Below are 17,520 nucleotides of genomic sequence, written 5' to 3'. Positions count from 1 at the left end.
CTAACATAGAAAAAGCTACTTCGGCAGTTTGCAATATATCATGTGCAAAGTTAAAAACAGGATATTGGGCTGATCTGGCACTTCTAAATTGATGTGTCGTCTGGGAGGCAGGAAACCTCCCTTTCGCCCCCAATTTCTGTTAGACAATCAGTTAGACAATCAGTATTTTTCCAGCTTCCCACTTTACTCCCCCCTATTGAGACTTCCCACTTTAGTCGAACTGACGTTTCACACATGGTGTGCGATTCAAAGCTCTTGGAGGAATACGTTCACTGTGGGCACGGGAGAGTCTGCGGCTAAGGGGCTAAGGGAAATAGACATGGGTGAAAATTGTAATTGGCAAAGAACTGGGGTCACTTGGGTGGAAGTATGTTGGGTGTTATTATATGCAGCCATTGCCAATTTGCCCTGCTATTGACTGACGAAGCACTGGAGATATTACGTAAGGATGGCATTTATTCTTTCAGTTCTCCCATCAGTCTCTGGATGATGGGCTGAAGAGAGACACCTGTACCTTGACTACCTTCACCAACAAATCATTTCCTCCCCTGGGTGATAGGATTAATCAATCCTGCTGAAAAGAAAAAAACAAGCTAGGAAAGTAAGAAAAACAAGCTTCTTACAAATCTCATCAAAACGTAAAATAGGAAAGAGTACTAATTGTCCCACGCATTCAGGTGATTTTTACTCGCCAGTCCAGAAGGCATTGCTGAATCAGTTCTCTGTCTGGCTTTTGTAATAAAATCCACTTTCAGGCAGCTTGCTACGTTCAGTGTCAGCCATTTTTATTCATTTTTAGCTTACTTTTCCTAGCAGCATTTCCTACCAGACGCCTTTCCTCTGTTTTTAGAAAGACATCCAGCATGACTTGGAGGTCTGCCCAGTTAGTGGCATAAGTTTGAAGAATGAACAGAACCAATTCAGGATATTTACGCGGGGTTTCAGTGTAAGAACACAATCGGTCCTCCCATGCATAAAGGTCAGATGTGGAGAAAGGGGTATGCACCAGGATCTTATTAGTGTCCCCTTTTCTAATAGTTACTTGCCCCATGAGGGAGTAGATCCCCTTATAGGGTGGTGGAGCAGAAGCTAAAGGAGGAAAAGGTTATGCTATGGAGGGTCACCACAACCCACAGTCTTGAAGCACTTGCTTATTCTCGTATAAGGTCCCACAGAAAAAAAAGAGCATATTAAGCATGCGGATCATGATCTATGCCTCTTTAAGCACAGTCTCCCATGGTTTCAAAAACTCCCAAATTTATGGAACACCCCCCCCCATGGGCCAAACAGTGGGTATGTCTTGGTGACAGAAGGCATTGTACTTAATTATGCATCTGAAATAGTAGATGGTCTTGAGCAAGGGGGGCTGGATTAGAACAGGGCTTTTCAACCAGTGGTATGCGTACCAGCAGTGGTAGTGTAGCACCTGGCAGGTGGTACGCAATCTCTAGCCAAGTGTAGTGGGAGGGGGAATGAGCTAACGCAACTCTGCACAGACCTGGAGAAGATCAGCAGGAGCTGCAGGACTTGGCAGAAGCTCCAGGATCTGTGCGCATGGCTACATGCTAATTGGAGCTTCCAGTGTACCCAGAAAAGGAAAAGGTGGAGGAGGAGGGCAGAGAGAGAAGAAGTTATAAAAGGAGCAGGTTTTGGCGGGAGAGGGAGAGGAAAAAAAACCACATGGAGAAAGAGAGAGAAGAGGCTCTTGTTAGCGAAGTGCTGAGGAGTGAGTGAGAGGGGTCTTTCCAAGCGAGGTGAGTGAGAGACCGAGCGAGCGGCCTTTGCGAGCGACGGGTGAGTGAGAGAGAAAGACCGAACGAGTGGCCTTTGCGAGCAACGTGAGGGAATGAGAGACTGAGGGCGCGGCCTTTGCAAGTGACGTGAGACTGAGGGAGCAGCCTTGGCAAGCGACGTGAGAGACCAAGCGAGTGCCTTTGTGAGCGATGGGGGAGTGAGTGACAGACCAAGCAAGAGGCCTTTGTGAGTGACATGAGAGATTGAACGAGTGGCCGTTGCGAGTGACGGGGGGAGTGAGAGAGAGACCAAGCGAGCGGCCTTTGCGAGTGATGGGGAGTGAGAGACTGAGCGAGAGGCCTTTGCAAGCAACGGGTGAGAGACCGAGCAAGTGGCTTTTGCAAGCAATGTGAGGGAATGAGAGACTGAGGGCGCGGCCTTTGCAAGCGACGTGAGACTGAGGGAGCAGCCTTGGCAAGCGACGTGAGAGACCAAGCGAGTGCCTTTGTGAGAGATGGGGGAGTGAGTGACAGACCGAGCAAGAGGCCTTTGCGAGTGACATGAGAGATTGAACGAGTGGCCGTTGCGAGTGATGGGAGAGTGAGAGACAGAGACCAAGCGAGCGGCTTTTGCGAGCGACGGGGAGTGAGAGACTGAGCAAGAGGCCTCTGCGAGTGACATGAGAGATTGACTGAGCGGCCTTTGCGAGCGATGGGGGAGTGAGAGAGAGACACCAAGCGAGCGGCTTTTGCGAGCGACGGGGAGTGAGAGACCGAGCGAGAGACCTTTGCGAGCGATGTGAGAGACCGAGCGAGCACCCTTGTGAGGAACGTGAGTGAGAGACGGGGCGTTGTCTTACCTGACGAAGATGGATAGTCTTTGCTCACGGGGCGTCATCAGGGTTATACAAGCTTCAAGACGCCCATCCACGAACCGTATCTACGAGGCCACGTGGAAAAGTTTCCAGTCATGGTGCTCTGAACAAAAATTGTCACTCGAAGAGCTCACAATCCCCAACAATTTTTGTTCAGAGCACCTTGATTGGAAACTTTTCCACGTGGCCTCGTAGATACGGTTCGTGGATGGGCGTCTTGAAGCTCGTATAACCCTGATTACGCCCCGTGAGCAAAGACCCCTAGTTAGGATGGACCGCTCAAGCACCAGACGGCTAGTTGTAGCCATTGTGGCTCTGGGTGTGAGATCGCCCCCTGACTGAGAGAGATCTTCTCTGGAGGAATCCGCCATGGATTCGCGAGAGAGAGACTCCTCAGGTCTGCGAACCAAGGTCTTTCGTGTCTATCCTGTTGGTGGATTATCCATCTCCAGTGCTGGAGAATGAGTGAGCGGCCTTTGAAAGCGACATGAGAGACCAAGCCAGTGACCTTTGCAAGTACGGGTGAGGAGAAAGAGAGAGGAGAGGAGAGGGAGACAGGAAGACGGGCCAACCAGCCACCTGACCACCAAGGTTATGGTGCATATTAATATATATGGAGAAATTCATCATATATTCATCCGTGCAAAGGGAAAGCGATTCAGCGAAGGAACCGCTACCAAAGAAATTAAAACGGGCGCCAAATCGAAAATAAAGTGAAGATTATTTGAAGTCTGGATTTTATTGCATGGAAGAAAACGACCAGCAGCTTCCTGCTTCCGTTATCTGCAACGAAGTATTATCCAGGCGTGCCACAAAGCCTTCTCGAATCCAGAGACGTTTTACAACAAAACACAAGCAGAGCCAGTAGTGTTTTTCGTGAAGAAGAGAGACAAATTTATAAAGCGCTGTGCTGCTTTCGTGAAGTCCACAACCGTCTGGAATTGACATCACACACCGCAATTTGAAGGAACTTTTCAATGAAAAAACACGGACCGAGTTCGGGAGCCAAGTTGCAAAACTGTAGCCGGAAGTGTGTGTGTGGGGGGGGGGAAGCTGTCGTAGCATTGCTGTCATTTGGTTCCACGTACTTGTGCGAGAAGGCGTTCCTTTATTAACGTGAATTAAAAACTAAGGAAAGGAATTGTCTTCAGTTGGAATCTGACTTAATTCTACCAGGAAGCTCTCTCCAGCCACGAGGGCAAAGATTAACGTCAGGGAAACAGGCACAAGTTTCCCACTAAAAAGTGTGATAAGTGGGTGTACACCATGCTCAATAGTAGTTACTGTGAGAGGGACCTCGGAGTCCTAGTAGACAATCACCTAAATATGAGCCAGCCGTGTGCTGCAGCTGCCAAAAAGGCCAACACAGGGCTAGGCTGCATGAACAGAGGGATAGAATCAAGATCACGTGAAGGATTAATACCACTTTACAAGGCCTTGGTAAGGCCACCCTTGGAATACTGCATCCAGTTCTGGTCACCACGATGTAAAAAAGATGTTGAGACTCTAGAGAGAGTACAGAGAAGAGCAACAAAGATGATTAGGGGACTGGAGGCTAAAACATACGAGGAACGGTTGCTAGAATTGGGTATATCTAGTTTAACGAGACAAAAGGACAAGGGGGGACAGGATAGCAGTATTCCAATATCTCAGGGGCTGCCATAAAGAAGAGGGAATTAAGCTATTTTCCAAAGCACCTGAAGGCAGGACAAGAAGCAACGGATGGAAACTGACCAAGGAGAGAAGCAACCTAGAACTAAGGAGAAACTTCCTGACAGTGAGAACAATTAACCCGTGGAACCGCCTGCCTCCAGAAGGGGTAAATGCTCCAACACTGGAAGTTTTAAGAAGAGTCTGGACAGCCATTTGTCCGAAATGGTGTAGGGTTTCCTGCCTGAGCAGGGGGTTGGACTAGATGACCTCCAAGGCCCCTTCCAACTTTACTACTATTACTATTACATTTTTCCTGGGGTTTTTTTTTTTTTTTGCTCATCAAGTTTTTCACACCTTGCTAAGCCACTGGTGGTACTCGAATATTGCCATGTCCTAAAGGTGGTACAATCTGTGAAAAGGTGGGGAAAGGCCTGTGTTAGACAATAGGACACGAGGAGGAGGTACGGTTTTTTTTGAAGTTCTCGATGTCTTTCTTCAGCATGTCCTCCATGTAATAAACGGCATCTCCGTTCTCAAATACGAGCCGGTCAATCATCTTCATCAGCTCGGTCATCTGAGCCTCCCGTTCGTTTCCTTTGGCCGTGTTGTTGAAAGTCAGGTAATGGTTCCCACATTCAGCAAGATATTTCTTTTGATCTTGGAAAGACATGAAACGTTCACGAGAAAGACCTTCCAGCTTATCTTTGTGGGTGAACAGGACGATCATATAATTCCTGCCTTTCTCGCGGAAGATCTCTTTGATCATCCGAGCCACGTCCTTCTCCTCCTGGGAGAAACGGCCGGGGCGCATGACCCAGAGAATAACGTGGGGACCCGGGGACCATAATTTGCTCACTTCAGCAGCATTTGCCCTCTCTGGATGGCCGGTGTCGAGGAAGCCAGGCGTGTCAACCACCACAATCCCCCTGCCGTTCCACAGCGTCTCCTCCTTTTGGCAACTTTTTGTAGCTGACGTAGGTGACATCCCAAAGACTCGTCTCCCCAGGATGGTGTTCCCCGTCGCACTTTTCCCAGATCCGGTTCTGCCCACGAGGACGATCCGCCGTTCGGGCCCTACAACCCAAAGGGGAGAGAAGAAGGGGAATCGGTCAGTCAGCGTATGGTCATCGCAGCGGGTCTGTCATGGTTGACTTGCTACGCAGCTTCTTCGCTTGCATCCGGACAACGGTAACGGGACGGGGTGGGGGAGGGAAGGCACTGGAAGGTTAAAGAGGAATGCAACACAACACAACACAACAAGGTGGTTCAGCTGGGAAAGTCCGAGGCAGTCGGATCGTTGCCGAAACAAAGTGAATGCCAACGATCGGTGGACCATGGACAGTGGGAGGACCGTGAGGGAAGGAGCAAAAACTCTCCGATGCTGTTTGTACGCGAAATCGTTCGAATCGGCTTTTCTCCTTCTGTAACCAGACGGAACCTTCAGTAAAGTTTATTCTCTTGGTAAACAATAAATGTCCTGGGAGTTTTGTTTGCTGTCTAACCAAGTGTAATGGTCGACCTCCTTCGCCCTCCACCCAGGACAGCGAGTCCCACCCAATCCCACCCCCCAAGGGTTACAGACTTTACCTCGGATGCTTCCAGCCGTTTCCGGACGATTGGCCCAGGCCGAATCTGGGGATTTCTGGATGAAAAACAAAACAGAATCAGCCAACGGAGAGACTGGCCTTGCTTGGAGGTTGCCAGGAACTCCCCTCCCCCCCCAGAAGACAGAGGCAAGAATTGGGGGAGAGGGAGTTAAAAGAGGGTTACCCCCTCCCTCGCCGCCGGTTTTGAGGCAAACTCATCCTGATCCTCTACCATCTGGAGGAAATTGACTGATACATCAGTCAGCTGCCCTGGAAGACTGTTCACACCCCTTCCTGGACCCCCTTTTCCAGAAGTCTTCCCCTCTCCAACATCAGTACACTGATTACATTGTGGGCACAGGTAGTTTTCGAGTTACAACAGTTCATTTAGCCGTCAAAGTTAACGACACCACTGAAAAGAACGACCATTTTTTCACAACGAGAGAGGAGGGAGCCCTTGTTCTCGTGTAAACAGAGCAGCTCCGCCAGATGCCCAGAAAGAGCACTGCCCTCACCCGCTTCCACTCTGCCATTTGATTCTGCTCTATGACACGCTGATCCCGTACCATGGGCAACTCGTACAGCCGGTTGGCGTAGTGTCTCCCCCCGTTCTCCGAAACGACGCTCTGCACCATCTCCATCAGCTCCGAGACCTGTGCCTGACACTCGGCTCCTGCGGATTTGTTGTTGAAGCCACAGAAACGGTTCCCGCACCGCCGGATCAGCTCCCGCAGATTGAGGTTGTCAGACATTCGAAGGTAGTCCTGCAGGGGGGTTCCTCCCAAGTCCTCCAAGCAGGTGAAGAGGACGATCGTGTGCCTGGCAGATTCGTCCCCAAAGATCTCCCAGACACACTTTGCAGCTGTGACATCTTCGGCGGTGAAGCGTCCCACCTGGGTCACAAAGATCAGGGCGTGGGGGCCAGGCCGGGAGAGTTCGACGCAAGCCCCAATCTCACGTTGCATAGCCTCATTGTGGTTTTTAGAATCGAAAATGTCGGGTGTGTCAACCACGGAGATCTTCCTGTCCTGCCAGCTTCCCTGCCCTCTTTGGCACTTCAGGGTGGTGGTCTTCGGCTCCAGGACAGACTTGAAAACCGGCTGGCCGAGGATGGTGTTGCCCGTGGCGCTCTTCCCGCCTCCGGACTTCCCCACCAGGATCAGGCGGTGTTCGGCGTCCTCCCCTGTGAGTTTGGAAGACGACGTTACAAAAAGGAATCGAGATCTTTCTCACCACATGTCGGGGTGTCATTGAGCAGGCTGGAAATGGGGACAAGTTTGGAATAGAGTCATCCCTGCCCGGAAGTGGTTCCGTGAAATTTTCATATGAATCTCCCGGAGTTGCTAAAATGGGCCGCTCAGCCGTGCCAATTCCCCCAACGTGCGAATCTCACTTTAGCAGATGTCTGAATATAGCCACTGTGTCCAGCCCCCATGACCAACGCTGGAGCCAAGCAAATTGAGATTGAGCTGTGGGGAGGCACACGGCTGCTAGTGTGTGCTGCATGACGATGGAACCGGGCCAGGGTACGGGCATAAATATCAGAAGGCACCTTGGAGGTCTTCTAGTCTGACTTGCTCAACAGCCTCTACTGCACCACCATGATCGCTAGTGGCACAATGGGTAGAACTGCAGCATTGCAGGCAAATGCTGCCCACTGCCAGGAGTTCGATGCTGACCGGCTCAAGGTTGACTCAGCTCTTCTGTCCCTCCGTGGTCGCTAAAATGTGAGGGGCCAATAAGGTGACTCTGTAAACCGCTTAGAGGGGGCTCGGAAGTACTGTGACGCGATATATAAGTGCTATTGCTATTGCTGAGTGGAATGGAGGAGCCTAGTGCAGTGACCATGTGGCGGGATGGGTAGAATAGGCAGCAGTCACAAGTGCAAAAGGAGGAGGAGGAGGAGAAGGAGGAGGACGACGACTGTGGGGTCCCTGGTGCTCTCTGAGCTTGATGTCTTGCTTGCAGACATTTCATGACCCAGCTAGGGAACCTCATCAGGGTTAGTAAAGAGTGCTGTTTGTGGCAGCCCCCCAAATATTGGAATGCTGCTATCGTGTCATACACGCACACCCCCTGTCCTTCTTTTCTCTAGACTGGTCAAATCCCAATTCCTGCACCCCTTCTTTTAGCTTCCAGCTCCCTGATCTTCTTTGTTGCTCTTCAGCCCTCCCAAACGCCAGACGTGGCCTCCTCACTTACCCGGCGTGGCCTTCTCATCCGTGGCTGTCTGGAAGAGGGGAAAGGAAACACGGGTCAGACAGGGGTCTCGACTCCCGCAGGCCTCGGCGTGTCTGGTGAGGCAGGGAGCCAGCTGCCACCCCGTTCATGCTAGAAACTGCGGCTTGGTCCCTACCCTATTCAAGGCATTGCCCATAAGGTGCTGTGGTGCCCCCACCTAAAAGGGGGAGGGGTTCAGATGCTCTGATGGGACCAAGGAAGGAGGGGCAGGGAGGGAAGGGAAGAGGGAAGGGATGGCAGGGGATACAGGTCGAGGGGAAAAAGGGGAAGTAGAGCTGGGAGACCCCTTTCTTGGGGGGTATTACATGCTCTCCACCCATTAACTACCCTCCTTCCCCCCGCCTGCCGGTCCTAACATAAGCGTCTCTGCTGTCCCACCCACCCATTGGGGTCTCCCAGAGAGGAGGAACCCCTTGCTCTCATGTAAACCGGCAGAAAGAGCACCGTCCTCGCCCAGTTCCACTCTGCCATTTGATTCTGCTCTATGACACGCTGATCCCGTACCTGGGGCGCCTTGTGCAGCCGGACGACGTAGTGTCTTCCCCCGTTCTCCGAAACGACTCTCTGCACCTTCTCCATCAGCTCCGAGACCTGCGCCTGCCACTCGGCTCCCGCGGCCTTGTTGTTAAAGCCACAGTAGCAGTTCCCGCACCCCTGGATCAGCTCCCGCAGATTGCGGTTGTCAGAATTTCGGACGTACTCCTGCAGGGATTCCCCTCCCAAATCCTCCTTGCAGGTGAAGAGGACGATCGTGTGCCTGGCGGACTCGTCCCCAAAGATCTCCCGGACAAGCTTTGCAGCTGTCACATCTTTGGCGGTGAAGCGTCCCACCTGGGTCACAAAGATCAGGGCGTGGGGGCCAGGCCGGGAGAGTTCGACGCAAGCCGCGATCTCATTTTGCACAATCTCACTGTGGTTTTCAGAATCGAAAATGTTGGGTGTGTCGACCACGGAGATCTTCCTGTCCTGCCAGTTTCCCTGCCCCCTTTCGCACTTCAGGGTGGTGGTCTTCGGCTCCAGGATGGACTTGAAAACCGGCCGGCCGAGGATGGTGTTGCCCGTGGCGCTCTTCCCGCCTCCAGACTTTCCCACCAGGATCAGGCGGAATTCGGCGTCCTCCCCTGTGAGTTTGGAAGACGACGTTACAAAAAGGAATCGAGATATTTCTCACCACATGTCGGGGTGTCACTGAGCAGGCTGGAAATGGGGACACGTTTGGAAAAGAGTCTTCCCTGCCCGGAAGTGATTCAGTGAAATATTCATATGAATCTCCCGGAGTTGCTAAAATGGGCGGCTCAGCCGTGCAGATTCCCCGAACGTGCGAATCCCACTTTAGCAGATGTCCGAATACAGCCACTGTGTCCAGCCCCCATGAGCAAAGCTGGAGCCAAGCAACTTGAGACTGAGCTGTGAGGAGGCTCAGGGCTGCTGGTGTGTGCTGTGTGACAATGGGCCCGGGCCAGGGTTCTGGCATAATATTGGAGGGATCTTGGAGGTCTTCTAGTCCATCCCCCTGGTTAACAGCCTCTACTGCATCACCATGATCTCTAGTGGTGCAGTGGGTAGAATGCAGCATTGCAGGCAAACTTTGCCCACTGCCAGGAGTTCAATGCTGACTGGCTCAAGGTTGACTCAGCTCTTCTGTCCCTTCGTGGTCACTAAAATGTAAACCGCTTAGAGGGGGCTCGGAAGTACTGTGAAGCGATATATAAATGCTATTGCTAAGAGAGGTGGAAGGTATGAGCCTAGGGAGGTGTGAGAATCCGATTAAAGCCATAGGGAAACGTTTAGGGCAGGGATCTCAAACTGCCAGCCGGCGGGCTGGATGCGTCATCCAGAAGCCGCGCCCACCCCATTGCCAGCAATGGCAAAACAGTCCTGTGACGTCGCGAGTTTGACATGTCTAGTTTAGGGGGACCTGGCGTGGAAGGAAGAAGACCAGCGGGGGAAGGGAAATGCTTTCAGTGGCCACGTGGCGGGATGGGTAGAATAGGTAGCGGGTACTGTTGTGTCCTTGTGGTCAGTCAGAAGTGCAAATGACCCCTGGGGTGCTGCAGGGACTGTAATTTCAGGGTCGGATCTTAAGTAACCTTTTTGGGGGGATCCACTATAATGTAAAACAGCTGTTAAGACAGGGGTCCCCAACCCCTGGTCCCTGAACCGCCACTGGTCCACCGCATGCCGGCAACCGAGCCACGCAAATAAGCGAAGTACACGAAACCAATGCACCTCCCGGTCCACAGAAAAACCCCCTCTCCACAGAACCGGTCCCTGGTGCCCAAACGTTTGAGGGCCACTGCACTAAGAAAGCCATTCTACATCAAGGTCTCCCTGTTGCCATACCTTCCATCGTCACTTCTTTGCGTTCTCCAGCCGTAGGACGAAGAGGAGCACCAATCACGGAATCTGGAACTGGATAGGAGCCGGGGATGTGTGTTGGTTTGTGCGTGTCTCCTCCAGATTAATCCTTAGCTTGTGTTTGACTCTAGGTTTCAGACAGCACCTAGTCTGCCGGCAACCGGGCCACGCAAATAAGCGAAGCACATGAAACGAACGCACCCCCCACCCCGGCCCAAAGAAAAACCCCTCTCCATGGAACCTGGTCCCTGGTGCCCCAAAGTTTGGGGGCCACTGCGCTAAGAGACCCCTCCTACGTCAAGGAGATGAGAAGAATCACCTGGTGTCCCCGCTGCCGTATCTTCCATTGTCACTTCTTCCCATTCTCCATCCGCAAGACAAAGAGGAGCATCCATCACGGAATCTAGAACTGGATAGAAGCCGGGGGTGTGTGTTGGTTTGTGCGTGTCTCAGCCAGACTGATACCTTAGCTTGTGTTTGACTCTAGGTTTCAGGCACCACCTAGTCTGCCGGCAACCGGGCCATGCAAATAAGCGAAGCACACGAAACCAACGGGCACACCCCCCGGGTCCACAGAAAACCCCCTCTCCATGGAATCTGGTCCCTGGTGCCCCAAAGTTTGGGGGCCACTGCGCTAGGAGGCCCGTCCTACGTCAAGGAGATGAGAAGAATTACCTGGTCTGCCGGCTGCCGTAACGTCCATCATCAGCTCTCCCCATTCTCCCTCTGCAGGACGAAGAGGAGCATCCATCACAGAATCTGGAACCGGATAGAAGCCGGGGGTGTGTGTTGGTTTGTGCGTGTCTCATCCAGACTGATACCTTAGCTTGTGTTTGACTTTAGGTTTCAGGCACCACCTAGTCTGACGGCAACCGAGCTACACAAATAAACGAAGCACACGAAACCAACGGGCACACCCCTCTCCGGTCCACAGAAAAACCCCTCTCCATGGAACCTGGTCCCTGGTGCCCCAATGTTTGGTGGCTTCAAGAGGTCCGTCCCACGTCAAGGAGATGAGAAGAATTACCAGGTCTGCCGGCTGCCGTAATGTCCATTATCAGGTCTCCCCATTCTCCCTCCGCAGGACGAACAGGAGCATCCATCAGGGAAACTGGAGCTGGATAGAAGCCACTTGTGTGTTTGTGTGTGTATCTCATCCAGATGGATCCTTAGCTTGTTTTTGACTCTAGGTTTCAGATAGCACCTAGTCTGCCTCAAGATCAGGATATAGGGGAGGAGGAGGAGGAGGAGGAGGAGGAAGAATGGGGGGTCTTCAGTGGTCCCCTAAGCTGGGTGGTTTTTTTGCAGACGTTTCATGATCCAATGAAGGTAACATCATCAGTGCTAGTGAGGAATACTGTTTGTGGCAGTCCCCCAAATACTGGAATCGTGCTATCTAGTCCCCCACCATTCCTTCTTTTCTCTAGACTGGCCAATCCCAATTCCTGCACTCATTCTTCCGATGTTTTAGGCTCCAGCTTCCGAATCCTCTTTGTTCCTCTTCAGCCCCCCCCCCAAACGCCAGACGTGGCTTCCTCACTTACCCGGCTTGGCCTCGTCATCCGTAGCTGCCTGGAAGAGTGGAAAGGAAACACGGGTCAGACAGGGGTCTCGACTCCCAGAGGCCTCGGCGTGTCCAGTGTGGCGGGGGGCCAGCTGCCACCCCGCTCATGCCCAGAAACAGCAACCTGGTCCCCCACCCCACTCAAGACATCGTGCAGAAGCTGCTCTAGAGCCCCCCAGCCAGTGGTGAGATTCAGCCGGTTCGCAACCGGGAGCTCATTTTTTGCTGCCGAGGCCCAGAATGGACTTCCGGACGCAGCATCCACACAGAGAACCGGTTGTTCACATATTGGAATCCCACCACTGTCCCCAGCTAACCGGGGGAGGGAGGGGTTCAAATATTTCAAATACCCAGGGAGGAAAGGAGGGGTAGGGAGGGAGGGGGAGAAGGAAGGAATGGCGGGGGACACAGGTGGAGGAGAAAAAAGGGAGGTAGAGCTGGAGGACCCCTTTCTTGGGGGGGGGCATTGCATGCTCTCCACCCATTAGCCACCCTCCCTGATTGCCTGTCCTACCATGAGAACGTTTGATTCTGCTCTACGACACGCTGGTCCCGTACCGTGGGCAACTCGTACATCCAGCTGACGTAGTGTCTCCCCCCGTTCTCCGAAACGACTCTCTGCACCAGCTCCATCAGCTCCGAGACCTGTTCCTGCCACTCGGCTCCCGCAGCCTTGTTGTTGAAGCCACAGTAGCGGTTCCCACACCCCTGGATCAGCGCCCGCAGATTGCGATTGTTGGAATTTCGGACGTATTCCTGCAGGGATTCCCCTCCCAAATCCTCCTTGCAGGTGAAGAGGACGATCGTGCGCCTGGCCGACTCGGCCTCAAAGATCTCCCGGACACGTTTTGCAGCTGTCACATCTTCGGTGGTGAAGCGCCCCACCTGGGTCACAAAGATCAGGGCGTGGGGTCCAGGCCGGGAGAGTTGGACGCAAGCCGTGATCTCATTTTGCACAATCTCACTGTGGTTTTCAGAATCGAAAATGTTGGGCGTGTCGATCACGGAGATCTTCCTCTCGTGCCATCTTCCTTGACCCCTTTGGCAGCTCACGGTGGTGGACGTTCCCCCCCGGGACTCAAACTCTCTCCGGCCGAGGATGGTGTTGCCCGTGGCGCTCTTCCCTACTCTGGACTTTCCCACCAGGATCAGCCGGAACTCGGCGTCGTCCCCTGTGGGTTTGGGAGACAGTGTTACACAAAGGAATCGAGACGTTTCACGCGTGCCCAGGAAGGAACGGGAGGCCATGATCCAACATGTCGGGGCGTCAGTGAGCAGGCTGGAAACGGGGACAATTTTGGAAAAGAGTCACCCCTGCCCTGAAGCCGTTCGGGGTTCTTTTTTTGTGTGTGAATCTCCCAGAGTCCCTAAAATGGGATACCGTATTTTCCGGTGTATAAGACGACTTTCTAAACCCTGAAAATCTTCTCAAAAGTCGGGGGTCGTCTTATACGCCCAGTCGCCTTATACGCCGGAATATACGGTACTCTGCCGTGCAGATTTCCACAAAATGCAAACCCCACTTTATTTATTTATTTATTTATTTATGAGACTTATATACCGCTTTAAGTGCAAGCACTCTCTAAGCGGTGTACACCAGTGTACTTTAGCAAAACTCCACTGATAAAACAATGAAGCTCCAAGTCAGGAAATTACACACTGGTACCAGCAATCCTTTGAGCCCCACCTCAGTCCCCCCCCCCCATTTGATGTCCAAATATGGCCGCTGCGTCCAGCCCCCAGCAGCAAAGCTGAGTCCGAGAGAGCGGAGTGACCCAGAAAAGACTCGGGGCTGCTGGCAGAGAGCTGCAGGAGGACGCCTGACCCACTGGGCTGGGAGGAAGGATGCAGAGGCAGGCTGGGCCAAGCAGAAATGAACCCCCCTGCTTCCCCCCCCCCCGCAAAGCTTGCAAGCTGGCTTCCAACTTGGTTTGTTTCAGACAGAGTGCGATTCAAGACGATCCCGTGCGGCCCTGAGGAATTCCTGACTGCTGGGGGGGGGGGGCTAGATCCAAGGGGTTTGCTGAAATGGGTCTTGGGGGCCACTCCCCACCCGCACGAGTGCCCCACAGCAGCCCCTTCCTCCTGCCTGCCTGTTCCTCCCAGCCCACCAGTAAGACTGCCACCTCCCTTCCGCGGCCATCCTGTGTGTTTTCCCCGTCACCGGATCCGTCCGACGTGAGTGTCTGAGAGCCGAAAAACCGGCAGGGACTGTGGAAGGAGGGCCACCCGTGGGCCACAGAGCCGTGCTCAGGAGCGGGGAGGGGGTCTCCCCTGAGGGGCCAAGGCACCCACTCCTCTAGGCCGGCCCGCGAGGCTCTGGCTGTTGACTATGGGGAGAGACCCCATCCAGCGCAGCTCTTCCTCTGAACTGGCACCAGCTCAGCCTCCCCGTGGTTGCCGTGCTGCCCCCCCAAAAGGCGTACTCTCCTCACTTACCCACGCTGATCTCTTTCTCCATAGTTCCCTGGAAGAGTGGAAAGGAAACACGGGTCAGGCGTGGCCCCGGCCTGTCCAGTGGGGCCCGAGAGAGCAAGCTGACCCCCCCGGACCCAGAAACCCCAGCCTGGTCCCCCCAGCCCCATTCAAGGCTGCTCTGGAGCATCCTTCCCCCCCCAGCTAAGGGAGGGGGTCTGAGATTCTCTGAAGGGACCCAGGGAGGGAAGAAAGGAGGGGCAGGGAGGGAGGGGGAGAGGGAAGGGATGGGGGGGGCGAAAAGCAGGTGGAGGAGAGAAAGAGGAAGTAGACCTCATTTATTTGGAGGGGGGGCGTTGCACGCTTTAGCACCGGAGTTTTATTTTTACAAGGACTCCTCTGGACCAGGATGGAGGGAGCGGGGGGGGGGCTGGATGGTTGTCCAGGCCCCCAAAGGGTTTCCCCTTTCCGGAAGCCTCCACACACACACCCCCTCCCCTTTAAGGACCCCCTTCTCAGACTTACCGGGCGGGTGGTCCGATAGCTCATTCCTGGCTGTGGATGCTTGTGCGGAGGGATTCCCTCACCCCCACCCCGGACTGGGAAAGAGAGAGAAGATGGGGGGGTAAGACCCCCCTTTTTTTGAGCGGGCAGACCCTTTTCGGGCGGGCGAGGGGAGGGGGAGGACACGGGGGCGCTGCCCCTCCCCTCCCGCCTTGCCCAGCCACGCCTTGCCTCCAAGAGGTGCCCACCCCTCCTTTTGGTCCGCCTGAGACCCCCCCCTCCAGGGGACCCGTGTGGGGGAGCAGGGGGTCCCTCCGCTTTCAAGAGACCCGAAGAAGCCCCCACCCCGGAAATGGGGGGGGCAGTTCCATCTTCCCCCCCTCCCACTCCCCCAGCCCTCCCCACCGCAAGGGGGACGCAAGCCAGGAGGAGGAAAGTCGGAGGGGGGGGTCGCCAGTCTCCTTTGCTCGGACGGCCCATCCCCCCCCCGATTTGGTGGGGAGGGGGGGAGTGCCGCCTTGCGTCTCCTCCGCCCGGGAAGACCAGGAGGGGAGGGGACCGGGGGGGGCGGCGGGCAGGGGAGGCAAAGGGGAGGGGGCGGAGGTTCCTCGGCTCCTGAAAGACCCCCCCCCGAGAGGCTTCCCCCAGGGCGGACACCCCCTCCCTACCTGCGCTCCTTCGGAAAGAGCCCCTGTCTCTCCTCTGGCCCCCTCCCCACCTGCGCCTCTCCCTGGGCGGACCCCCCCTCTCCCCCTCCCCACCGAAGACCCCCTGGGGCCTCCGCAGCCCCCTCCCCACTTGCCCTGCCGGAGGAAACCCCCCTGGAGCCTCCGCCCCCTCCCCATCTTCCCTGCCGAAGGAAACCCCCCCGGAGACTCCACCCCCTCCCCACCTGCCCTGCTGGAAGAACCCCCCCCCCAGTCTCCGCCCCCTCCCCACCTGCCCTGCCGGAGAAAGACCCTCCCCTCCGGAGCCTCCGCCCCCTCCCCACCTGCCCTGCCTGGAAAGGACCCCTCCCCCCGGAGCCTCCGCCCCTCCCCCTTCCATGCGGGGAAGGACCCCTCCCCCTCCGCCCACACTGCCTGCTGGAGAAGCCCCCCCCAGAGTCTCCACCCCCTCCCCACCTGCCCTGCCGGAGAAAGACCCTCCCCCCCGGAGCCTCCGCCCCCTCCCCACCTGCCCTGCCGGAGGAAAAACCCCCCCCGGAGACTCCACCCCCTCCCCACCTGCCCTGCTGAAGAAAGACCCCCCCCCCGGAGCCTCCGACCCTCCCCACCTGCCCTGCTGGAAGAACCCCCCCCCGAGTCTCCCACCCCTCCCCACCTGCCCTGCCGGAGAAAGACCCTCCCCCCCCCGGAGCCTCCGCCCCCTCCCCACCTGCCCTGCTGGAAGAACAGCCCCCCGAGTCTCCACTCCCCCTCCTCACCTACGCTGCTGCTGCTACGGGCAAACCTGCGCGCGATCCCGGGCTGGCTCTGGATCTCCCCGCGCCTGGCGGGATCAGCCAGCTGCTGCTGGAGCCGTCGAGCCGCCCCGCTCCCCTTTTGCCCGGCCGGGCGGGGGCGGGCAGCGGCAGAGGGAGGGGACACGGCCCGGGCCCTCCCCTCCCTCCCCTCCCCCCCAGGAAAGGGAAAGTGCCGACCAACGCGGCCTTTCACTTTCTACCTCGCCTTCCTTCCCGCTTTCGCTTCCCCCCCCCCGCCGCCGCCTTAGGGGGTTGCAGTGGGACAGCCCCCCCCCAAGCTCATCACAAGGGGCGCCCCCAGCCCCTTCACCGGCCGGAGACCCCCAGCCCCGACTTAGAATAGAAGGACAGCGCTGGAAGGGACCCCCGGAGGTCTTCTAGTCCAGCCCCCCCCTGCTCCAGCGGGAGACCCTGACAATCATAAAATGACAGCAGTGGAAGGGACCCCCGGGAGGTCTTCTAGTCCAGCCCCCTGCTCCAGCGGGAGACCCTGACAATCATAAAATGACAACGCTGGAAGGGACCCCTGGAGGTCTTCTAGTCCAGCCCCCCTGCTCCAGCGGGAGACCCTGACGGAAGCGTAGAAGGACAGCGCTGGAAGGGACCCCCGGAGGTCTTCTAGTCCAGCCCCCTGCTCCAGCGGGAGACCCTGACAATCATAAAATGACAGCGCTGGAAGGGACCCCCGGAGGTCTTCTAGTCCAGCCCCCTGCTCCAGCGGGAGACCCTGACAATCAAAATGACAGCGCTGGAAGGGACCCCCGGAGGTCTTCTAGTCCAGCCCCCTGCTCCAGCGGGAGACCCTGACAATCATAAAATGACAGCAGTGGAAGGGACCCCGGGGAGGTCTTCTAGTCCAGCCCCCTGCTCCAGCGGGAGACCCTGACAATCATAAAATGACAGCGCTGGAAGGGACCCCCGGAGGTCTTCTAGTCCAGCCCCCCTGCTCCAGCGGGAGACCCTGACAATCATAAAACGACAGCAGTGGAAGGGACCCCCGGGAGGTCTTCTAGTCCAGCCCCCTGCTCCAGCGGGAGACCCTGACGGAAACGTAGAATGACAGCGCTGGAAGGGACCCCCAGAGATCTTCTAGTCCAGCCCCCTGCTCCAGCGGGAGACCCTGACG

General features: G+C 55.7%; 1 protein-coding gene across 1 annotated transcript; it reads right to left on the bottom strand.

The window, feature by feature from the left end:
- Positions 1-4,567: 4,567 nt before the first annotated feature.
- LOC120309896 (GTPase IMAP family member 8-like) lies at positions 4,568-16,493 on the bottom strand. Its single transcript, XM_039347580.1, has 14 exons — positions 16,356-16,493; positions 14,951-15,024; positions 14,450-14,477; positions 12,569-13,182; positions 11,991-12,018; positions 11,474-11,563; positions 11,122-11,205; positions 10,766-10,855; positions 10,432-10,500; positions 8,593-9,209; positions 8,050-8,077; positions 6,414-7,030; positions 5,849-5,903; positions 4,568-5,335 (listed from the first exon to the last, which is right to left on the bottom strand). The coding sequence occupies exons 2-14, from the start codon at positions 14,972-14,974 to the stop codon at positions 4,698-4,700; spliced, it is 2,982 nt and encodes a 993-aa protein (XP_039203514.1). The 5' UTR covers positions 14,975-15,024; positions 16,356-16,493; the 3' UTR covers positions 4,568-4,697.
- Between the last annotated feature and the right edge of the window lie 1,027 nt (positions 16,494-17,520).

This window comes from Crotalus tigris, unplaced genomic scaffold (assembly GCF_016545835.1).
Source record: "Crotalus tigris isolate CLP2741 ecotype Arizona unplaced genomic scaffold, ASM1654583v1 scf7180000018092.420879, whole genome shotgun sequence".
NCBI lineage: Eukaryota > Metazoa > Chordata > Lepidosauria > Squamata > Viperidae > Crotalus > Crotalus tigris.
This window is presented reverse-complemented; position numbering and strand designations above follow the sequence as displayed.